Genomic DNA, 26,152 nt, shown 5'->3' on the forward strand with positions numbered 1-26,152 from the left:
TATGGTTAAAGCTGTACAACAAATGTTTTTTGGATATTATCTTGATCAGGGACTTGGCTTCAGCATTGTTGGAGGAAAGGACAGTATTTATGGACCTGTAGGCATTTATGTGAAGACCATATTTCCGGGAGGTGCAGCTGCTGCCGACGGCCGATTACAAGAAGGTACTGCTTCCGGAGTCTTTCTTTTACAAGGACATTGCAACTTTTTATATGGGACATTGCTTGCCTGGGGCTGAGAAGAAAATAGCCATGAACTTTTTTATTTAGATTTTTTGTAATCTGAAATAGTATTTTTGTGGATACGGTTCGATTTGTATGTATTTTTTTTTCCCCCAGTATAGATGGTTGTTAAAAATTAAAGTAAAGTGCTTCGTTCTTAGTGAGACTTTATGGAAGGACTACAATATTTTCAATAGTTAAAATTAATTTCACGGAAATTATGATTTCCTATTAATTACGCCACATATTATCCTCTCACATAAAGAAAATAAAGGAGAAATAAAATTGGCTAAGAACGTTTAAAGGAACACGTCACATACCATAACAACTACAGCTCCCAGTCAAACTGTTTTTGAATGTTTAGATTTTTTATTTGGGGTCTGCCAAGTGCTGCTCCTTGCCACCATTACAAAGTCTGGAGAGCTGGAAGTAGAGGGAACTTCCATTAGCTTATTGACTGAGATATTGAGATACAATCTCTCAGCTGGTTTGGGGACTCTTGAGTTGCATAAGAATGTAGTAAATATGTTTTCCCATGACTAACTTTTCCATCTGCTTTTCTCACAGGGGATGAAATTCTGGAACTTAACGGGGAGTTGATGGATGGACTAACGCATTATGATGCTCTCCAAAAATTTAAGGTGCTTTTTGTCATCGGAATTTTCAAGTTTCCACAAAAAAAAAAACTTTCTTTATTTATATACATTTATTTATAAACAAACCAAAATAAAGCAATAACAACTTTGAAAAGTATGTAGTAAATGTTTATAAACTTACTATAAACTTGGTCAGATAGCATTGCTCGACATGCCTCCCCAGCTGTGGGAGTTTCTTCAGCTTTAACCTCTTCAGGGGGATCTTCTGCACATGTGTAAATCTGTCAGGCAGGCCCAAAACACTTTGCCAGCATTCCTAGGGATAGTTAGATCGGTGTTCTCCCCTGGAGTGAGTGTGGAAAACATAAGAAAGAAGAAGAAGGTAAATATATAAAAAAAAAAAAACATATTTACCTGCTTTTTTCAGCCTGCTGAGTGAGTCAGTTGTCTCATTCAAAGCTCAAGCTTCTAAATGTTGCAATCATCTCAAAGTGATGTCCTTTTAATTTCCATAGAGTCATGGGCCAGTATAGTCTTCCTGAGACACATTTTGCTGGAAATGGTGATTTCTCTAATATGCTACCATTATATCGCTATTGTAACGGACCGTTTCACTTACAAGAGGATAAAACCCAGTTTAGGCGATAATCCCCTTTCCAGATGCACAGGCAGCTACTGCAAACACCATTCTCCCGACTGGAGACACACGAACACTGGATCCGAGAAACCTTTTAAATTCTCCCAAGCATATGAATGCTGTAGACCATTGAATAGGAACCATACGAATAGGCTTGTACTCCTAGCAGTCAACTGGAACAGCATGCAATAAATCCTTCCCCCCAATAATGAGACGACACATCACTTTGAGGGTAAAACAGGAACTCTGGACTGGCTCATCCAGCCTGGCTTTTATTTCCAACTCACACATACAGGCCACACCCAGGGGGAGGCATAAAAGAACCAATGACATAGATGTTACCTCCCACACATCCCCTCCCCTGAGTGTGACACATAATCCCATTATGCATACAGTGTAAAATATACTTTTACACAACTTTCATAACTTTAAAACCATACATCACATTCACATAAAAATACATATCCACAATCAATCCATTCAGGGGAACAACATATTAAAAAATGGCATGAATCCGACCAGGGGTTCAAAAGTTACTAAAAGTATCTTTTGTTCCTTTCTGGCTGGCAGAAAAACATCCCCACAATGCACCCTGGTTTCCTCCCTTCTGCCCTGGAGTTAATTGGAGAAGTAATCCAATTACCCAGGACTAAAGGCAGACTCCATTAACCACATGGTTGCAAAACAACATAAAACACTTTAAAATACATAAAGTCACATTTACACATAACACACAGACATTTCACCTATCCCCAGATAGCTGGGATCTGCACGCACAAAACTACCGAATAGCGCGCAGATCCTACTCACACAGTACAATTGCCATGGAGCTAAAGTCTTTCCCATAGTCTTTCATTATATGAATAGGCTCCATGGTATGGCTATCTGGGGTATCACATTCCCATAAAGTCTGGTCCATAGTCCAAAGGCAAGAGGCGGGCAATCAGCCCCCTCCAAGGACACGTGGCGAGGTCGGTTTCGCCACACTTCTCCCCTTTACCCCCCAGACTAACAGGGTACTTGACCTCCTGCCGGTCAGTGCCCTTGTTAGTCCAGCAGCCCACCCACAAGACAGAAACAGCAGAGCAGCCCACCCACAATAAACAGTTACTACACCTGGGTGAGGGAGAATCTTGTCCAGGTTCAGGTGCCTCACCACGGCTGTGTGGGGGGCTGATAGGCTTCCTTGGTGGGTTGCTGAGGGGGCAGAGACCAGCGGTACTCTGTCCTGTTGCCAGCACTACCACGGGGTTAGTCCGGTTGGAGCCTGGTTGCTGGAGACCGATTGTCTCCCCTTTGGATATATGGCTCTGTGGCTGGGGGACAGGACCGACCGTCCCTACCCCTGGTGCTGTAAGTGCAGAGACTACGGTCCCATCTGCACAGATGTGGGGCTTAACATCTCCCCTTGGTGGGTTAGGCTGCCGCTGGAGAGAGGGTGTCACAAGCTCCTCTCTCTGGATGGTAATTTGCCGCTGGGGAGAGGGGTTAGCAGGCTCCTCTCCCTGCCACTCTCTCTGCTGGTGGAAAGGGGGACCAGCTGTCTCCCCTTTCATTCTCTTGTCTGGCTGCTGGGGTGCGAGACTGACTGTCTCTGCTTCCTGCAGGACACACTGCCGCTGGGGAGGATGTACGACACCATCAGCTCCCTGGGGTACACACTGCTGCTGGGGAGGGAGGGCGCTGCTCTCCTCTCCCTTCACTTCACACTGCCTTCTTGGCATATCACTTTGCTGCTGGGGGGCAGGAACAACTACCTCTGCCCCCTGTAACTCAGCCTGCCGCTGGGGAGGAAGGACTGCACCTTCGGCTCCCTGGGACACACACGGCCGCTGGGGAGGATGGACGACACCATCAGCTCCCTGGGGTACACACTGGCGCTGGGGAGGGAGGACGCTGCTCTCCTCTCCCTTCACTTCACACTGCCTTCTTGGCATATCACTTTGCTGCTGGGGGGCAGGAACAACTACCTCTGCCCCCTGTAACTCAGCCTGCCGCTGGGGAGGAAGGACTGCACCTTCGGCTCCCTGGGACACACACGGCCGCTGGGGAGGATGGACGACACCATCAGCTCCCTGGGGTACACACTGCCGCTGGGGAGGGAGGACGCTGCTCTCCTCTCCCTTCACTTCACACTGCCTTCTTGGCATATCACTTTGCTGCTGGGGGGCAGGAACAACTACCTCTGCCCCCTGTAACTCAGCCTGCCGCTGGGGAGGAAGGACTGCACCTTCGGCTCCCTGGGACACACACGGCCGCTGGGGAGGATGGACGACACCATCAGCTCCCTGTATAGGGCGACCGATACCTTTGGCTGCATCTGCCATGAACCGCAGGTACTCGTCTACCTGGCTCCTTACCCACTGCAGTAATTTCTCAGAGGGGACAAATGTAACGAAAGCCATCCGCGAGGCATACTCTTTGTCAAATGCCTCCTGAGTGTAGCTGGGCGCCATGCTTGCTCTGCTGAAGTTGGTTCCTTGTAGATAGGGGCGCTGTACGGGTACTGGCGTTGCCCTCACTTTGTAATCCAGGAATGGTGTTGTCTGTAGCTGTCCCTCTGGTTGTAGGAACGATCCCGCCGCTTGCCACCAATTGTAACGGACCGTTTCACTTACAAGAGGATAAAACCCAGTTTAGGCGATAATCCCCTTTCCAGATGCACAGGCAGCTACTGCAAACACCATTCTCCCGACTGGAGACACACGAACACTGGATCCGAGAAACCTTTTAAATTCTCCCAAGCATATGGATGCTGTAGACCATTGAATAGGAACCATACGAATAGGCTTGTACTCCTAGCAGTCAACTGGAACAGCATGCAATAAATCCTTCCCCCCAATAATGAGACGACACATCACTTTGAGGGTAAAACAGGAACTCTGGACTGGCTCATCCAGCCTGGCTTTTATTTCCAACTCACACATACAGGCCACACCCAGGGGGAGGCATAAAAGAACCAATGACATAGATGTTACCTCCCACACATCCCCTCCCCTGAGTGTGACACATAATCCCATTATGCATACAGTGTAAAATATACTTTTACACAACTTTCATAACTTTAAAACCATACATCACATTCACATAAAAATACATATCCACAATCAATCCATTCAGGGAAACAACATATTAAAAAATGGCATGAATCCGACCAGGGGTTCAAAAGTTACTAAAAGTATCTTTTGTTCCTTTCTGGCTGGCAGAAAAACATCCCCACAATGCACCCTGGTTTCCTCCCTTCTGCCCTGGAGTTAATTGGAGAAGTAATCCAATTACCCAGGACTAAAGGCAGAATTCATTAACCACATGGTTGCAAAACAACATAAAACACTTTAAAATACATAAAGTCACATTTACACATAACACACAGACATTTCACCTATCCCCAGATAGCTGGGATCTGCACGCACAAAACTACCGAATAGCGCGCTGATCCTACTCACACAGTACAATTGCCATGGAGCTAAAGTCTTTCCCATAGTCTTTCATTATATGAATAGGCTCCATGGTATGGCTATCTGGGGTATCACATTCCCATAAAGTCTGGTCCATAGTCCAAAGGCAAGAGGCGGGCAATCAGCCCCCTCCAAGGACACGTGGCGAGGTCGGTTTCGCCACAGCTATACTTTCTAACAAGACATATTTTTATCTCAGATATCAATTTCTGCCATTTTGTATTTTAACATACATATCCATATATAATAAAAAATAGTAAAACATATTCTCAATGTATTAAATAATTCACATTTTACTACATTTATACGTATATTATGAATCAATTCAGCATAATTATGGATTTCAGCTTTTTTTCTATCAAATACCAGTAGCAAAGACAAGAAAGGGCAAAGGGAGTTGACAGAAAATAGTGGAAACCGATAATCTTATATATTGATAGACCACGATCTTTTCTTATTCACTATAAAAAGTTGGCACATTTAAAAGAAGCCTTATACAATTTTTCCATCGCTTGTTCCTTTTCGTCAGAATGCTCAATTAGCAATGTTTTTTTTTTGTTTTGTTTTTTACATGCTTATTATATAGCATGGATTAGTTTATTGCTTATGTAATATGAGTTTCTTTTGGATTGTTGCACGATCGCTGTATTCTATACCGTACTGTTTGTATTCCTCAGCAAGTAAAGAAAGGCGTGCTTACTCTGACAGTTCGGACAGGACTCGGCACTCCAGATGTGAAACCCTGTCACTTCACTTCTCAAATGTTTCGGTCCAAAAGCTCCAGCACATGCGCGGTGAGAGAACATTGCTCTCTTCAGTCGGAAAGCTCTGCATTTTTACTCAGCTCCCATAAACCTAATGACCGAGTGCTAATGGAGGTGTCACTACACAAAGGTACTGACCAGACTTCAGGACCCCTCACATATGAGCTGTCTGAGATGCACAGTAACGCAACATTAAGTTCGATCCATTTATCTTTTAATCTTCTTAATATTTTTTTTCTTTTTTTCCAGAACCAATATATATTAACTTAGTGTCAGTACCATTGGTTTACAATTATTGGCCCTCCAACTGTGTTAGCACAGCTCATATCATCATCGAGACTTGGTGGCAAAGGCATTTCACCTTTTGATTTATGCTCTTACTGGTATTTTCTTTTTCAGAGTCAGGCGTTGGTTTGGGTATAGGATTGTGCAATGTCCCCCAGTGTGGTGAGATTTCTGGAATATTTATATTTACACTGTCTCCCGGCTCTGTGGCCCACATGGATGGAAGACTCAGGTATAAAAATTATTCCAGAGATGATATTTATGTCATCCAATAAAAAATGTCTATGTTACTATAACTTATAACCAACACAAAGTCAATCAATATTTTACTTCATAATAATCGATATGATGGCTGGGCGCCTTAAACAACAGACTTTGGGGGTTAAGCCAGTAGGCAGTAACCTGTGGTGAGATAAGAAATGATTTCCAATACCTTGCCAAAATGATCTTGTTGGAAAACAAAATCTGATGATTTTGGAAATTTTTGTTTTTAGTTCATTGACCTTACCTTCCAGTTGTCAAGTCACCACAACTCCCTGCAGAGAGAATAAACCCAGATGTATTAAATATACATTGACAATTTTCAATAGTATCATTATTTCTGTTATAATTTCACTTTTATGTTTTATAATTCCTTTTGTGATATGTATTTTGTGATATTTCCATGTAACGTCCCCTATTGCCAGCATTCACTGCTTTGGCCAACACTTTTTTTATGGAACCAAAGTATTTTTTTCTTCTCACTATGTTGTACCCCAAATGTATTGTACAGATATAAACTTGAACTTTTTTTTGCCTAGTAAGTATTTGTTTGCATTTGTTTAATCAATAAAAAAATACATTAGTGGGTTGGAGCTGGAGGAGCTTTAGTTAGGTAGGCAACCATATACACCATAAAATATGAGAAACCTTTGAAAAAATGTGGAGATTTATCATCTTCATAAATCAGAAGAAGGCAAGGAGCTATGGGGTGGAGCAACTACTGATGTGTAAGGTATAAGAAGACCTGGATTTCTCATCAGACACAGTTAGATGCTGTCACGGATGCCAAGTCTTCTAACCTGAATAAGAGAAATGAATGGAATGTTCACAGTACTTGATCGTTCTTCCATCCCCAACCTCATTACTGCTGCAAATGGTGGCGGCAGAACTAAAACTGTAATTCCTAGTCTCTGGCAGTCAGATATCTTGGAGACGAGAAACAATCATTTTCAGAATTTTGTTTTTTTTCAAAATACTAATATTTGGAAAACTGTGATGTATATATCATGTTTGGCGGCAAAAAACATCAGTTGACTGAAATAAATATATATAAAAATGTGGTTCTTTGTTGAGCTCATTTGCATACACCTACCCAGAATCCCTTGCAGTAGTGAGAGCACTGTTAAAGTGAGATTTCTGTGGAAAAAGCAAGTCCTGTGGCTTGACTGGTGTGTGCATTTGTGTTTAGCAATGTATTAACAATAAATATATATAAACACACATTCAGAGCATATAATATAAATCCAACAAAACACCTTCTTTCTTCATTTAAGTCTCTACCAGTGTCGACGGGATTTTCATTACTCTGGGGGAAAGCATGGCTGCTATTGTAAATAATGTATTGTTCATAGTTGCCAGGGAATCGATTAATATAATGCACCTGTTCCAACCCCCGAGACCCATTTAAAAAGAATAAGGCCCCCGGGGCACACAGCTCTTATATAAATGTTCCTTCTAGTCCTCAAATATCTTGACATGTTTTCTCCCCTTTAGTTTTAAATTATTCTCATGTGCGAATCGTTTTTTGCGTTTGTGAGTTTTGTTCAAACATGGACAATGCTTTCAGTAGAAAAATAAGTGAAAATTGAAAGCACGACCTGTAATATACAATTAAATCAGTACTCCTAATGTTACCTAAAATCACCTACCTCAGATGGATTAATCCAAATGGTATGGACATAGTGTGTTTAACCCATCACTTTGCAAACTATTCCAATTTATCCACTGTTGGGTTACAATAAAATTGGAGTGCTTTGGATGGAAAATTAGGTTTTTTTTAAGAATTTTTATTTAGTATTTATTTTTTCTAGTTGGTTGCCTACTTTGCTGTTCGTTAAATAGATCCCCTGTAAATGTATATCTTTTATTCATAAACGTTGTATTTAATGAACACAAGTTTTCTTATATTCTCAATGTATTGTTTTACATATGCTATGCCTAAAACTAATATTTTCTTATTATCTACACATGTTTAGAGGAGGTGACGAGATAGTGGAAATCAATGAGACTCCAGTCAGCAATAAGTCTCTTAATGAAGTTTACTCTCTCCTAAGCCACTGCAACCCTGGACCTGTCACTATCCTGATTAGCAGACATCCTGACCCAAAGGTAATTTTAACACTATGTTGGAAGTTCTTAATTGCCTTAATGACAAATCTAGTTATGTATGAACTATTACCATAACATACAGTGAGGGGGGGGGGGGGGAGTATTTGATCCCCTGCTGATTTTGAACATTTGACCACTGGCAAAGAAATGATCAGTCTATACTTTTAATGGTAGGTATATTTCAACAATCAGAGACAGAATAACAAAACAAAAAAAATCCAGAAAAATGCATGTCAAAAAAGTTAAATAAAGGCATCCATTGGCTGATGCAACCCGGACTGACACACCATGGGGCCTACAGCCTGCGAACCTGCCTACAAAGCAGAGACTCTCTCTCCCCAAGGACAGAGGCAAAAGCACCCCAGTTCACAGTGATTACTCGTTACAATCTTTTAGCTTACTCTTGCCACAATGAGGCTCAGAGAATACACTCAACCTACACAGCTAGGCAAACATAGGCACCTCATACATATGTATACACCTGTCGCATGCCCAGTGATGTGTAAATGTATACTTTTAGTAAACTCACACAGCCATATATGTCTAGCCTTGAGCACAGCTACCACTGTATGCGCGTTTAGAATAGTTACCTCCTTATAAATAGTTTTTTCTACTGATGTGTATTCAGAAAGTTATCTAGCTTGCAATTTTCTTGAATGTTTAGCCTGACAATTTAATCACCTAATGCGTGTCTACGATGTTATATAGCTTACTGATTCTCTTTTCATAGTTTATCTAGACAGGCATTGCTTCTGGTTATAATATGTTTTGCTACACAACATGCCGGAAAAAAAAATATGAGGAATCGCTATTTAGGAAATGTAGTTTCTTAAAGTGATGTGATGATGTATGAACCCTCCACTGTAAATCATTATTGCATTTCCCTCTCTTTATTTTGTACCCCACTTTGTATGCCTCAATAAAAGAAAGATTTACAAAATAAAAAGTTCTAAATTGATTTGCAGGTCAATGAGTGAAATAAGTATTTGACCTCTTGGACTTAGTACTTGGTGGCAAAACCCTTGTTGGCAATCATAGAGGTCAGAAGTTTCTTGCAGTTGGCCACCAGGTTTGCACACATCTCAGGAGGAATTTTGTCCCACTCCTCTTTGCAGATCCTCTCCAAGTCATTAAGGTTTTAAGGCTGATGTTTGGCAACTCGAACCTTCAGTGTCACGATCCCGGGGAACCCAACACGCTAACACACACACAGACACACACACAGAAAGTGTGCTGTACCGGTCCTTAGAGTGGCCGGGCTAAGCACACAAAGAATAGTCAGGAGACAAGCCGAGTAAGGGGAACCAGAAAACAGAATAACGAGAAACAAGCCGAGGTCAAAGGGTAGGAGAAAGTCACAAAGTCAGTATAACAAGCCAGAGGGTACGTAACCAGAAAGCACACGTTCACAATCGATACTATAAAGCAAAGACCACAACAGGGCACAGATAGACAGGAAAGGTAAGTATTTAAATCCTAGCCTGAATCCTGATTGGCTAACCACCAATCAGTATTAACAAACACACGTGGGGGATATCTATACCCCCCACTGTGTTTGTTGCACTGTAGCTTTAACGCCGGGTCACGTGAGTGACCCCGGCGCTTAGATAATAGTGCCGGCTCCCAGCGTGCAGCGTTAGACATGCTGCCGCTGGGAGGAGGAGAGGAGGACGCGAGCGGCGTGTCAGGAGGAGAGGACGCCGCTCGCTTAACGGTAAGGGGAGAGGGGACCGCGGGCGGCGACGGACCGAGGGTGAGTGCTGCGAGAGGATTGCAGCCTCCCCTCACCGCTGCCCGCGGAGCCCTGACATAACCCCCCCCTCGAAGACCGCCCAGGGGGCGGGAAGCCGAAGGCTTCAAAGGAAACCGCGCATGAAAGGAGCGGATCAAGGAGGGGGCGTCCAAGTCAGAGACAGAAACCCACGACCGCTCCTCCGGGCCATAACCCTTCCAATCAACCAGATACTGCAACCGACCTCGAGAGAAACGAGAATCAAGGAGAGCAGCCACCTCATATACGTCACTAGAGACCGCGCGGAGGGCATCGGAACGCCTGAGAGAGCCAGAGAACCGATTACAGAGCAAGGGCTTCAAAAGGGAGGTGTGAAAGGTGTTAGGTATGCGCATGGAAGGGGGCAAGGCCAGGGAGTAGGATACAGGATTCACCCTACGCAACACCTTATAGGGACCAAGGAACTTGGGCGCGAACTTCATCGAGGGAACCCTAAGGCGGAGATTCCTAGAGGACAACCAAACCCTATCACCCGGAGCATAAGAAGGAGCCGCACACCTACGACGATCAGCAAACCTCTTTTGAGTAGCAGCAGCACGACAAAGAACAGCATGGACCTGATCCCACATCTTCCGTAAGGAGGCGAGGTGCTCGTCCAAAGCGGGCATTCCCTTGTCGGAGAATACACCGGGAAGGACAGCGGGTTGGAACCCATAAGCCACCATAAAAGGACTTGCGCCAGTAGAAGAATGAGACACAGTGTTCCTGGCAAACTCAGCCCAGGGAAGGAGACGGGACCAGTTGTCCTGGTGTGCATTCGTGAAACAGCGTAAATACAACTCCACAGACTGATTTGCTCGTTCGGCAGCTCCATTAGATTGCGGATGATAGGAGGAAGTAAACGATAAGGAGACCCCCATCTCAGCACAAAAGCCTCTCCAAAACCGAGAGACAAACTGAGGGCCCCTGTCAGATACGATATCTTGTGGTATACCGTGCAAGCGGAACACTTCTTTGGCAAACACCTGAGCCAACTGAACCGCAGAAGGTAGCTTCTTAAGCGGAATGAAGTGCGCCATTTTGGAGAACCTATCCGTTACAGTCAAAATTACTGTCTGCCCATCAGATGAAGGAAGATCCACAATAAAGTCCATGGATAAGTGTGTCCACGGTTTCTTGGGTACAGATAGGGGCATAAGGAGTCCCAGGGGTTTAACATTAGGGGACTTACACTGTGTACAGACACGGCAAGCCTGCACGTAATCTACCACGTCTTTTTTGAGTGAGGGCCACCAAAACTGTTGGAGAAGACCCTTGTAAGTCTTGGTAACCCCTGGATGACCAGCCGTTTTGGCTGTGTGAAATAAAGTCAACAACTTCTTTCTGTCTTTTACTTTCACGTACAGCTTACCAGTAGGGGTCTCAGAGGGTGCTTGGGGTTGGTATGACTTGATACCATCAAGAAAAAGAGACGAGATAACCAAACGGGTAGTAGCTATTATATTAGTTGTGGGTACAATGGGCTCAGGAGTGGAGGTAATAGAATCTACAGGTTCGTACTGGCGGGAGATGGCATCAGCCTTGACATTTCGATAACCAGGCCTGTATGTGATTATGTACTGAAAACGTGAGAGAAATAAAGACCATCTAGCCTGACGAGAGGATAACCTCTTAGCATCTGCGATATAGGATAGATTTTTATGATCGGTTATAACCAAAATCTTGTGTCTAGCTCCCTCTAACAAGTACCTCCATTCTTTAAATGCCATCACTATAGCTAATAATTCCCTGTTCCCAACGTCGTAATTCTTTTCAGACTCTGACAAGCGTTTTGAAAAGTAACCACAGGGAAGGAGGGGTTCGTCATACGATTGTCTTTGTGACAACACTGCTCCTATACCTGATTCAGAGGCGTCTACTTCCAGTACAAAGGGAAGGGAAGGATCAGGATGGTGTAACACAGGGGCAGTGGCAAATGCCTTTTTTAGAGTCTCGAAGGCCACAATAGCATTAGGATTCCAAACCCTGGGGTGTAAACCCTTTTTTGTCAGTTTAGTGATAGGGGAAATAATGGATGAGAAGTTTTTAACAAACTTTCTATAATAATTGGCAAACCCTATAAATCGCTGTATTGCCTTAAGTCCTTGGGGAAGGGGCCAGGACAGTATAGCTTCCAATTTTGAAGGATCCATGCTGAATCCTTGTTCAGAAATAACATAACCCAGGAATTGTACAGAGGTTTGGTCGAATAAGCATTTCTCTAATTTACAATAAAGACCATTCTGCAACAACCTTTTAAGCACCATCCTAACATGAGTATGATGTGTCTTCAAATCTGGAGAATATACAAGTATGTCATCTAGGTAGACTACAGCACAGACATGCAGTAGATCTCTAAGGACATCGTTTATGAGGTCCTGAAAAACGGCAGGAGCATTACACAATCCAAAAGGCATGACCAGATACTCGTAATGCCCACTACGCGTATTGAACGCCGTTTTCCATTCATCATTCTCCTTAATACGAACAAGGTTATAAGCCCCCCTGAGGTCTAGTTTAGTAAAATATCTAGAACCTTTGACACGATCAAACAATTTGGTAATGAGGGGAATCGGATAGGCATTTTTAATCGTTATATTGTTTAGGGCTCTGTAGTCTATACACGGTCTCAAATCGCCCTCCTTTTTTGCCACAAAAAAGAAACCAGCACCAGCAGGAGAGGAGGACCTTCTAATAAAACCTTTACTTAAGGCCTCTCGTATGTACTCCTCCATGACCTGGTTTTCTTTCTCAGAAAGAGGGTAGACCTTACCCCTAGGAGGCATAGTACCCGGTAATAGGTTTATGGCACAGTCATACTCACGGTGTGGGGGTAGCTTATCTGCCTCCCTTTTTTCGAAAACCAAAGCAAGGTCTGCATACACAGAAGGGACAGAAACAGAAAGCGGTTTAGCCGTGGGCACGTTAAGTAAACAAATGGGACGTACTTGGGCCATACAGTCTCGTTGACAAGATTCCCCCCAGGAGAGTATGTCTAAACAACCCCAATCAAGTACTGGGTTGTGTTTCACTAACCAGGGAAAACCCAGAACTATGGAAGCAGTAGGGGAGTCAATTATTTGGAAGGTTAACCTTTCCTTGTGTAAAGCACCCACACACATCTCTATATCTTGGGTCTCATGGGTCACCAGAGGTCTCTCAAGGGGTCTACCATCTATGGCCTCAACGGCCAAGGGTGTGGCCTTTTGGATCAAAGTCAAGGCTGCGGTTCTGGCAAAGGTCTCATCCATAAGGTTGTCAGCCGCACCTGAATCGATCAAGGCTTTAGTTGTTATGGTGGTTTTATTGACCAAAAGAGAGACCGTAATAAATGGTCTGGAGATGGACACATGAGGGGACAAAGTCATAACACCCGAGGCCGACCCCTCTCTAGGCCTTAGGTGCTGGAGTTTCCCTGTAATTTAGGGCATGTATTACAGTGGTGACCCCTCTTTCCACAATAGAGACATAACCCCTCCCTTCTACGATACGTTCTTTCAGCCTCAGTTAACCCCGTAGCACCCAATTGCATGGGTTCGGGGGATGGTTGCCTAGGAGCGGGTAACGCTAGTAATGCAGTACTGGGTAGAGCAGGTAACACCCGTGTATCCAGCCGTCTTTGACTACGTCTCTCTCTAATGCGGTTATCAATAAGGATTACATAGTCTATAATATCATCTAGAAGGACAGGCAGTTCCCTGGATGCTATTTCATCCAGTATGTAAGCGGCCAAACCCTCCTGAAAGGCTGTTACGAGGGCGTCGTTATTCCAAACCACTTCAGCTGCTAGAGTGCGGAATTCGATAGTATAATCCGCTACAGATCTGTTACCCTGTCGAACCCTAAGCAGAGCTTTGCCAGCAGAGGCAACCCTACCGGGTTGATCAAACGTGCGTTTGAATGCGGACAAAAAATCCGCAAAGGACATAGGAGACATATTTTCCCACATGGGGTTTGCCCATGCTAAAGCTCTCCCAGACAGGTGGTTTATCAAAAAGGCAATTTTGGATCTGTCGGTGGGATAGGAACGTGGATTCATCACCAGATGGATGTCAATTTGATTGAGGAAACCACGACACAATGCTGGGTCACCACTATAGCGCTGTGGCGGTGTCATATGGACTACATGGGCAGGAACGGGTACTGGAGTGGCAATGGGTTCGGACACAGCAGCAACCGCCTCCTGGACGGCAGGCTGCAGGTGTGCAGTACGAGCCAGTATGGTCTGCAAAGCTTGAGCAAACTGATCCATACGGTGGTCCAAGCCATCCATTCTAGCCTCCTGATTAACTAGGAGCTGTGGTATGTCAGCAGGTTCCATTATGGCCCTGTTGTAATGTCACGATCCCGGGGAACCCAACACGCTAACACACACACAGACACACACACAGAAAGTGTGCTGTACCGGTCCTTAGAGTGGCCGGGCTAAGCACACAAAGAATAGTCAGGAGACAAGCCGAGTAAGGGGAACCAGAAAACAGAATAACGAGAAACAAGCCGAGGTCAAAGGGTAGGAGAAAGTCACAAAGTCAGTATAACAAGCCAGAGGGTACGTAACCAGAAAGCACACGTTCACAATCGATACTATAAAGCAAAGACCACAACAGGGCACAGATAGACAGGAAAGGTAAGTATTTAAATCCTAGCCTGAATCCTGATTGGCTAACCACCAATCAGTATTAACAAACACACGTGGGGGATATCTATACCCCCCACTGTGTTTGTTGCACTGTAGCTTTAACGCCGGGTCACGTGAGTGACCCTGGCGCTTAGATAATAGTGCCGGCTCCCAGCGTGCAGCGTTAGACATGCTGCCGCTGGGAGGAGGAGAGGAGGACGCGAGCGGCGTGTCAGGAGGAGAGGACGCCGCTCGCTTAACGGTAAGGGGAGAGGGGACCGCGGGCGGCGACGGACCGAGGGTGAGTGCTGCGAGAGGATTGCAGCCTCCCCTCACCGCTGCCCGCGGAGCCCTGACATTCAGCTCCCTCCACAGATTTGTTATGTGATTAAGGTCTGGAGACTGGTTAGGCCTTAATGAGCTTCTTCTTGAGCCACTCCTTTGTTGCCTTGGCTGTGTGATTTGGGTCTTTATCATGCTGGAATACCCATCCATGACCCATTTTTAATGCCCTGTCTGAGGGAAGGAGGTTCTCACCCAAGATTTGATGGTACATGGCTCCGTCCATTGTCCCTTTGATGTGGTGCAGTTGTCCTGTCCCCTTAGCAGAAAAACACCCCCAAAGCATAATGTTTTCACCTCCATTTTTGATGGTCGGGATCGTGTTCTTGGGGTCATAGGCAGCATTCCTCCTCCTCCAAACATGGTGAGTTGAGTTGATGCCAAAGAGCTTGATTTTGGTCTCATCTGACCACAACACTTTCACTCAGTTCTCTGAATCATTCAGATGTTCATTGGCAAATTTCAGATGGGCCTGTACATAGGCTTTCTTGAACAAGGGGACCTTGCGGGCTCTGCAGGATTTCAGTCCTTCACGGCGTAGTGTGTTACCAATTGTTTTCTTGGTGACTATGGTCCCAGCTGCCTTGAGATTATCAACAAAATCCTCCTGTGTAGTTCTGGGCTGATTCCTCACCGTTCTCTTGATCATTGAAACTCGACAAGGTGAGATCTTGCATGGATCACCAGATAGAGGGAGACTGACAGTTACTTTGTGTTTTTTCCATTTGCGAATAATAGCACCAACTATTGTCACCTTCTCACCAAGCTGCTTAGCGATGGTCTTGTAGCCCATTCCAGCCATGTGTAGGTCTACAATATTGTCCCATCCCTGGGCAGCTCTTTGATCTTGGCAATGGTGGAGAATTTGGAATCTGATTGACTGCTTCTGTGGACAGGTGTCTTTTATACAGGTAACCAGCTGAGATTAGGAGCACTCCCTTTAAGAGAGTGCTCCTAATCTCAGCTCGTTACCTGTATAAAAGACACCTGGGTGCCAAAAATCTTGCTGATTGATAGGGGATCAAATACTTATTTCACTCATTGACATGCAAATCAATTTACAACTTTTTTGACATGCGTTTTTTCTGAATTTTTTTTGTTTTGTTATTCTGTCACTCACTGTTAAAAAAAACACCTAAAATTTAATTTATAGACTGATCATTTCTTTGTCAGTGGCCAAATTTCAAAATCACCAGGGGATCAAATACTTTTTTCCCTCACTGTATGGTTTCTAGTTACTCTATATATTTATAAAACAGGCGTGTTAGGTCCTAAAGCTGAAGTTGAAGCTACTCAACCTGGTCAGGAGAAGGCAGAGTTGTGTACAGCATTGAAGGGAGAAGTATTTTGTGAAATGTCAGGTCACAAGGAGTTGTAGTGCATTACTAAATAAATACTAAAACTAAAGGAATGGCTTCTAAATACCCCCTTGCTCTGGCCATGAAGGGACCTGATGTGTATATATATATATATATATATATATATGCATATTTATTTTTTCCTTCAAGTTAATATCTCTACAGTAGCCCTAAAATGATTTATTCTTCAAACTAGTTTGTTGTAAAAAAAATGTTTGCAACTCAGTGATGAAGGCCTGAACATTGCAGGCCTGTTGGAAACACAGCCCAGCACACTGTTAGTGAATAACCAATCATGTGAGAGACTGGTTAAGGACCCACTGGCAGCTCTCTGCTCCCAGAGGCAACCTTACTCTAATAAGATGTGGAAATTCTTATGTCATTACATTTTATAGAGCATGTTCATCCGCTTGAAAATTAGCCTGTTAAATAATACAGAGGGATACTCCCTAGAATGTTCACTCGCCAATGTTTCAGCACTTAGAAACACTAAAAAAGTAAGAAAGCAATTAAGATTCACACAGCCTTTCACACGTATTGCTGCTGTTGATCCAAAGCATTTAACCTTTTCATTTTGGCTGAAGATCTGCTTCCTGTGAGCAACTGGAGCTCATTGTTTGGCTCAGCCATGCTATGGGTGTAATCATGTGACCGACCGAGGTAGAACTGTGATTAACCCTAGAAGGACCACTGACATTCAATTGTGGTAACTTCCTTCCAGTTCCTTAAAAGGAACACTGTAGTTGCCAAACAATTTCAACAGATGGAAGTTGTTATGGTGCCTGCAGTCTAAAGGTGCTGTGTTGTGCATCACAGTGTACATTACACACATCATAGAGATTGGTAACTACAGGCATTTACATTTTATTATACTCTGATTTTGTTCCTGAAAGATGTTTTATCTGCTACAATAAAATGTTGTTAATGTATTTTTACTGTTCTTTTATGACCTGTTATAGATCTCAAAGCAACAGCTCATGTTGGCTGTCTCTCAAGCTGTGGAAAAGGATCATGCCCAATTGAATTTAGAAGGTATAATCTAAATAACTTCAATGTTGTTTAATAGTTTGCAGTTTTTTTGTTTAGTTTTTTTGCGAACATGAGGTGGGGGTGGACATTTTAAAGAGTGGTTTGACCAATGTACCTACCCATTTTCCAAGTGTTCCTGTTTATAATGTACAGTCACTCAATATCAGAGTAACTTTATTCTAGGAGATCTCGGGTTCATGTGAGCATAAGTGTGTAACAGAGCTCTGTGGCATCGAAACATCCCAGGTTGGAAGAGAGCCCATAGTTAACACCAACTCCCAGAAACCTTTTTTCTGCATTACCTATAGCTGTATAATTGGAAATGAAAGGTAAACACTGCATGTTTGGAAGTTTGGATACATTAGCATAGATACTCTAAAACGGCGTAACCATTATGTTCCTTCCTCCATCTGGATATTACCCCATCCTGGCTGTATTGATAATAAAGATTTAACACTTCTGCATTATCATTGCCAATTTCATCAAACATGGACTATAAGAGGTATTAAGAGACATGCAAAAAGAAATGTTAGGAGAGACACACAGAGCAATAGTGGCTTGTCTGTGAAACGTAGTAACAACCTTGTTTTTGAGCAGTGAGTTGGGTAACAAAATATCACTGATAACACAGGAAGTCTTGAACGTGCCAAAGCCAAATATACTCTTCCAAGTTAAATAGTGTGATGTCATTATTATAATTAATATATATATATATATATATATATATATATATATATATATATATATATATTAATATTACTAACTTTCCATGACTTTAAGTATATTTTCTTTGCAGGTGATAAAATGATAACTTCATGTTGCCACGGGAAATTGCACTGTGAGAATTGCATTGAGAAGCATGCTGCACACCTGTGTTACACTCGTAGTGAGCAGAAGCAAATGATTCGGTCCAGCAGCGACAGCAATTATAACCCCAGGTCACTATCTGGTAATATCGACCCCTGCTATGATTCAACAACCAAAGGGCACAGCATAGATGTCCCTACGAGAATGGAACCTACTCTACTGCATTATTCTTCACCAGTGAAACGGGAAAATAATTCACCAATTGGCAATGAGATGCTGACCATAACACAGGGTCCCTGTAGGAAAACCAGCAGACATTCGGGGGAGATTTTGGTAAAGAAACCAAGGACCTCAAAACCCACACCACCACCCAGGAAATACTTTAAAGACGATACGAAGGAGGATGTAAGTGCTAATTCGCACACAATTTTTCTCATGAGAATTGATGGTAATTGGAATTCAAAGTAAAACTGCAAAGATTTGGTTCGTTATGAACAAATCGATTCATCCGTAGCAAATTTGTCCATTCACTAATCTGTTTGGTCAGATATAAATGGAAATTTTGATAAATCAATTAGTTCATGGACAAACAAAATGTCTAAATCAAAGTTACTGTAATTTCATTTTTAAGGCCAAACTGAAAACTGAATTAATTAATTTGGTTATTAAGGCCTACATTTTGAAATTCCCTTTGAATTCACTTAGAAATTCTTACTTCGATTAATCCAGACAGCGTTGACTCTAAAGGGCTATCATACTACAAAAATATGACTAATGAAGGGGTGATGTACATAATGGGAATTGTGCATGTAAGTATGGGATCTCTGTATGTGTATAGCTGCTGGCTAGATTGGAATTGGGTGATGGCAGATGTGTTGACTGCATGTGTAATGGGAGTTGTATATGGTGCTTTATGTGTGTGACAGTATGACTGTGATTGTTGTTTAGTCTGTGAGTGTGTGGCAGTTTGCATATGTCTGAAGGATATGTGTGGGTAGGCTAAATGTTGTCATTGTGGGTGGGTCTAGGAAGCCCTCCTTACTTTCATCACTTAAAACAAAAATCGTAAAGTCACCCTCCACCCTTGATTATAATTAGGAAGAGAAGAGGGCATCACTGATTCATGGTGGTATTAAGAGGGAATCTATGATATGCACCTCAGGTGATTAAAGATAACTTTTACAGTTCCCTCTAGTTAGGGACGGAGTTATACTATTTTGAGCCCTAGGCAAGAACAGCTACTTGCACCCACACCCAAAACAAAAATTGCCAAGTTTGTGTGTCTCATTCTTACCCCAGCCCCTTCATGTGCCTCTTTCACCCCAACTCCTTTGTGTGTCTCCTTTTCCCCTTACCCAACCCCCCTGTGTGTCTCTTCCCCTCAGCACATTTGTGGGTCTCTTTCTCCCCAGCCCCTCTGTATGGCTCTTCATCCCCCAGCACCTCTGTGTGGCTCCTTTTCCCCTTCAACAGCCCCCTTGTGTGTCTCTTCCCCCAGCACCGTTGTATCTCTTACATCCCCCAGCCCCTTTTTGTGATGCTCTTCTCCCAGCAGTGTGTCTCATTGTCCCCCGCCCCTTTGTGTGTCTTTTTTGTGTCTCTTTGTCCCTCCTAGTCCTTCTGTGCACCTTTTGTCACCCTCAGTCCTCTATGTGTTTTGTTGCCCCCATCCCTTTGCTGCCTCTCCCGTCCATGCCTCCTCATCTCTCTCCATGTAGTGTGGCTAAGCCGCGGTTGAGGATTTTCTGTTTCCTCTACCCACGCTGACTGGAAGATGTTCGGTGCTCTCAGTGAGCACTTCCTGTCAGACTGGCAGGAATAGAGTTCTGTGCAGTGAGCTCCCGTCCCATCAGTCACCTGGACAACATGCCCCCTGGATCAGTGCACCACAGGCGGCTGCCCAATTTGCCTAGCAATCACGCCTGTTCTACCTCTGGTATTGTGTACCCAGTGTATACCAAGACAAAGTGATCTGCAGCTGCCATAGGTCCTAACAACAACACTCCCTCACTACAGATAAGGCAGCTCAGCCAGTCAGGGAAATCGCTTAATCTCTGCCAGCCTCTGGGGCTGCAGAATGCTCTCATCACTAGCTAGAGCTACAGGAAAATGCCGGAGTTGCCTTACAGTAGCACCATGGGTTTCCAGAAGTTGAATGGAACTCCATTAAGCAATGCATGTCTTACCCTATTCTTGCACTTTACATTGGTGGCATAGCCCAATATTGGGGTTATGAATGTGGGACTGAAGATTGGCCAATAGGGGGCTGATACCAATAACACAGTGGTGGTATGTACTGCATGAAAAGGAGGCATGGCAGTTTGGCATGCATGACAGATTAAAAGATAGCCATGCTTGTCATTGCCACCCAGAGTAGATGTTAAAAATGCCCTGCAATGGGTTCCTGAGTATTGTTTGCACAGGCTGAGTGCATCTAATGCCCTGGTGCTCTGCTTACTGGAGACTTTTCTCCGGTGTCCAAAAAAATGAGACACTGAACAGTGGGACAAAAGCCCCAAAACAATGGGCCAAAAGCCCCATGACTCACCCACTGAATCTAGGACCATTTGTAGGTACGTGGTAGCTTGACCTTTAATTAAATGTGCCTAAACGGTTGCAGCAAACCTACACTGCTGCTCAGAGTATGAAGAAATAGGAGAACACATTTCCTCGGCTCCCACTGACTAAAAGGGCTTCCGGGTGACCCCATTTAGTATTATTCTGTTACATATTTTTAACCTGCTAGCACTTACTAGTATACGTTTTCATTTATTTTGAGACTAATTTATGGGTCAGTTTATGATTTTGTTGGCCTTATGCCAGAACTCTCTAAGGAGAACTTAAATCAGTTTGCTTAGTTTGATTTGTTTGGCTCCTATTTCAGGCTGAGGATTATACATTTTGTGAACGCCATCCAAATATTTGCCTCTTTTATTAGTTACCTCAATTATTATTTTCCAAATCTGAATTAACTATAGTTATAGACTCCAAATTTAAACATGCAAATCCCCCCTGACTTTTGTGAAAAACTGTTTGTCACTTTTGCCTAATAGTAAAAAGGTGTAGATTTATAAACGCAAACTGTACCTAAAATTAAACATGCAAAAGGCATTTGTCAAAAGGCCCCAACAGAATGCAGAAAGTTAAAATATAACAAAACATAGATTGCAAAAATAAAGCTGAAGTTTCTCCTGTCAGACGTAAAAAATGTAATGTTTGATAGTGGTGACTAGTGATGTCACGAACATAAAATTTTCCGTTCGCGAATGGCGAACGCGAACTTCCCCAAATGTTCGCGAACGGGCGAACCCGGCGAACCGCCATAGACTTTAATAGGCAGGCAAATTTTAAAACCCACAGGGACTCTTTCTGGCCACAATAGTGATGGAAAAGTTGTTTCAAGGGGACTAACACCTGGACTGTGGCATGCCGGAGGGGGATCCATGGCAAAACTCCCATGGAAAATTACATAGTTGATGCAGAGTCTGGTTTTAATCCATAAAGGGCATAAATCACCTAACATTCCTAAATTGTTTGTAATAACGTGCTTTAAAACATCAGGTATGATGTTGTATCGATCAGGTAGTGTAAGGGTTACTCCCGCTTCACAGTGACAGACCAAACTCCCCGTTTAACGCACCGCAAACAACCGCAAACAGTCCATTTGCACAACTGCAAACTCCCCATTTGCACAAGGTTGGATACCAAGCTAGCCATGTCCCGTTCTTTGTCCTCACTGATGCCATTGAAGGTCTCTTCCTCCACCCAGCCACATACACCACCAAGGGTCCCCGAAAGGTGACAACAAGCCCCCTGTATTTTCTTTTTTAAATGTACACGTCTGTTACACCAGATATGAGTTGCACTGGTGTGACACTGTGCCCTGGCAGGCCCTGAAACGCACACGTGTGAAGGAAACTGACTGCTATTATATCACAGTCAAAAAAGGTTTTTTGTTTTTTTTAAATGCAAGCTATTGTGACACCAGATATGAGTGGTGGCACTGGGCAAGTGGGCACAGTATACGCTGTGAGCCTGACACACACGCTGGCAGGCAGGCAACTGCAATTAGATTACACAGAAAAAAAAAAAAAGCAGACTGATGTTCTAGCCCTAAAAAGGGCTTTTTGGGGTGCTGTCCTTACAGCAGAGATCAGATGAGTCCTTCAGGACTGTAGTGGACACTGAATACACTAGCCTAGCTATCGATTTCCCTATTAAATCAGCAGCAGCTACACTGTCCCTCCTCTCACTAAGAATGCAGCTTCCGGGGAGCGGGGCCTAGCTGTCATGGAGGACGCACTTCGTGTGAGCTCCCTCAATATCTCACTTTAAGCAGCTATCAACAAGCGAATTTCACCCCAGAAGGGGATGACCCAGCAATGTTGCTCCTACCTGACCGATCCGACATGCTTAATAGCGGTCAGGTAGATGGTAATCAGTCACACGGGCAAACAAGACAGGAAAGGGTTAAAGATAAATTCAGAGTCAAGAACAAAGCCATGGTCAATACCAAAATAAACAAAATAGAATAGAATATAGAACGCACTAAAGTGTACTGACACAGAAACCACGATAGGACAAAGTGGATACGGCTAGGGAAGTTTAAATATCATTTAACATTTGATTGGCCCACGTCATGCCTACGCCCCAAAAACGTTTGTGTGTGGGGGTGCTGGAATGATGTGGGCCAATGGGAGCCTGAATCAACTTTTGGCTCCCACTGCCCCTTTAAGAGCGAGCTTGTGACTCGAGCCGTGCTCCTAGTGCCAGGCGGGCCACGTGACCGATCACTGCGGTCAGTGCACGCGGCTAAGTCAGAAGAGGAGATCAAGCTGCATGCAGCTCGTGTGGAGGCAGGAGTGATCCAGCCACGCGCGGCTCAAGCTTAGGAGCCAGGTCGGTCCCAGGATAAGGTAAATACAGCCACAACCACTTATCCCAATCACACACCTTTCCTAACGTCCTATCCCATTAAAAGCATATTACCGGGTATTTAATAAAACAGATAGACCCCCTACTTCATCCAGGTTACCGATCGATGGTTCAATATTCTGAGCCCTCTCTGATTTACTGTACACGACTATTCGATATTCCCACAAATTTTATATAGCATTTTATGTTTGTTTGAGACCACCTTAAAAATATTGGATATCGTTAAAAATCATGATCACTATATACTTTCTCTACAAACCTCTAAAACGAACCAAACTACTCATCCATCCGCTATACCGCTTTATCCCACCTAGAACTAGTGCCCAGTTAAAATACTTGACTCTTACTCACCCACACTCAGTCATGACACACACATTTCACCACTTCTCTCACTGAATCCCTCTGACTACGGCTAAATTCATCTTCTACATCAGAACACTACTCCTAAGATTGGGTTGTATCCATGTCTCGGGTCTTTCATTTAGAATAGGGGCAGCTTCGGTCTCCTTCAACACTGACACTTCAGTGCATATTATTAAAAGATTGGGCAGATGGAAATCCTCAGTCTACAACCGATATATTCCTCATCCCGAGAAAGAAATGAGGAAAGCTTTTAAAAGTTTGGCTTTGTAAATTTGATGCAATAAGTGTGTTTTTCTTTAATACCTTTTCGCCCTCTTTGCATGAACCCGATTTACATATATTACTAATATGTTTCTGAACATATATATTATATTATTCACTCACTCACTCTCTGGGCCGGCTTAAGACATCATGCTGCCTAGGTCCAACGATAAATGACTATGGGGGACAATGTATAATAAACACAGGTTACTGGCTATGGGGGGGGGGATAATGTATAATAAACACAGGTTACTGGCTATGGGGGGGTGTGTATAATAAACACAGGTTACTGGCTATGGGGGGGATAATATATAATAAACACAGGTTACTGGCTATGGGGGGATAATGTATAATAAGCACAGGTTGCTGGCTATGGGAGGATAATGTATAATAAACACAGGTTACTGGCTATGGGGAGGATAATGTATAATAAACCAAGGTTACTGGCTATGGGGGAATAATGTATAATACACACAGGTTACTGGCTATGGGGGATAAAGTATAATAAACACAGGTTACTGGCTTTGGAGGATAATGTATAATAAACACAAACACAAAAAAATGAAAATACAAAAAAATGAATGCAGCTTCAGAATTAATCTAAATTGTATGCTGTCTAGGAGGTGGGAGGGTCTGGGAGGGAGGGTCTGCTGCTGATTGGCTGGAATGTGTCTGCTGACTGTGAGGTACAGGGTCAAAGTTTACTCAATTATGACGAATAGGGGGAGGACCGAACATCGCATATGTTCGCCATCCGTGGCGAACGCGAACAAGCTATGTTCGCCAGGAACTATTCGTCAGCGAACCGTTCGGGACATCACTAGTGGTGACCCCTCATAATTAGTTTTGGCTGTATTTGGATTTAATTACAGTGTTTTGTTTACTTCCTGGTGTCATTTTATGATCTTTTTCACAATAAATAAGTAACTACAAGGATTGTTCCTGTTTATTACTTTGGAGATTCTAAAGAGGGCACTATTTTCCTCAATTCCATTCATCTGTACATAAAATTGACCTTGCAAGAGGGATTTGTCAAAAGGCACCACAGAAAGCAGAAGGTTAAAAAAATAGAGATTTGCAGACCAACATTCTAGACTGCTGCGCAATGTTAGCTTAAAATGCACCTCGTTAAAAAAAAAGAGAGAAGAAGAAGAAATACAGGATGTGGCTGCATAGAGGAAGTTTGAGTGTGCCCTGTGTATATCACAATTATCTGAGGCACATCTGTCTGTCGGTTATAGTAGATCAGGTATGCCGTTTGTTATTTCAATTACATAACTGTTGGAAAAAAAAATACATTTTCTCATGCTATTAAAAATGTGCTCCACCACTCAGATAGGTATAAAGCAGATTGTCACACACCCAGGATTATTTCCTAAACTTCAAGAGTTGTAATCTAAAAAGCAAATTTAAAAAAAAAATGGTAATAGTTTGAGAACTTTGCCAGCGCACCTACACACACATGCTGGCTCTTTTACCCTAAATGTTGCGATCTGGATTTGAATTTGCTTCAATTTGAGTTTAATGAATAACCCTGTTAGTGTATGCAGTAAACTGGCATGTAACTGGGGTTCTCTAAAAAAAAACTAGACTCCAATGTTCTTTGGGCTTTATCACTTGCATGATAGCTGCAGTTTTAATTTTCAGTGAACATGTAAACATACAAGCTTACTGAACGTGAAACATACATTAAACGTGTAGCACCCCTATAGCTACCACATCTACCATATTTTCCTGGACACATATTTTTACTTCTGCTGTTGGTCAATGCATGAAAAATCCTGCCCTTCTGCCAGTGGCGTACACACAATCCATGGGGCCCCGGTGCAAAACTGATCTGTGGGCCCATCCTCCTCCCTCTTCCCCCCACCCCCTCCCTCTCCCCCCCCCTCTAAGCCCCCCTGGCAGACACACACACACACATACATACAGACACACATACATACACACATACATACACACACATAGACACATACAGACAGACAGATACATACAGACACACATATTTACAAACAGGAACACATACATACATACATACATACAGACACACAGACACATACATATACATACAGACCAACACACAGACACATACATACATACAGAGCGACACACACACAGGCACACACAGGACACATACATACAAACAGACAGGCACACATACATACAGACAGACACACAGACAGGCACACCTACAGACAGACACACACACAAGACACACATACATACAAAGACACATACATACAAACAGAGAGGCACACATACATACATACATACAGACACACACACACACACGCAAACAGACAGGCATACATACAGACAGACATACAGACACATACA

General features: G+C 43.3%; 1 protein-coding gene across 1 annotated transcript in view; it reads left to right on the forward strand.

Moving 5' to 3' along the window:
- The window catches only part of IL16 (interleukin 16), a 102,689-nt gene that overhangs the window by 54,386 nt on the left and 22,151 nt on the right, over positions 1–26,152 (forward strand). The window contains exons 5-11 of the mRNA XM_063448970.1: positions 50–164; positions 789–862; positions 5,590–5,806; positions 6,076–6,193; positions 8,199–8,331; positions 17,380–17,452; positions 18,246–18,661. Coding sequence (XP_063305040.1) covers positions 50–164; positions 789–862; positions 5,590–5,806; positions 6,076–6,193; positions 8,199–8,331; positions 17,380–17,452; positions 18,246–18,661 — 1,146 coding nt within the window. The remainder of the gene's footprint in view (positions 1–49; positions 165–788; positions 863–5,589; positions 5,807–6,075; positions 6,194–8,198; positions 8,332–17,379; positions 17,453–18,245; positions 18,662–26,152) is intronic.

The sequence above is a fragment of the Pelobates fuscus genome, chromosome 3, assembly GCF_036172605.1.
Source record: "Pelobates fuscus isolate aPelFus1 chromosome 3, aPelFus1.pri, whole genome shotgun sequence".
Taxonomy (NCBI): domain Eukaryota; kingdom Metazoa; phylum Chordata; class Amphibia; order Anura; family Pelobatidae; genus Pelobates; species Pelobates fuscus.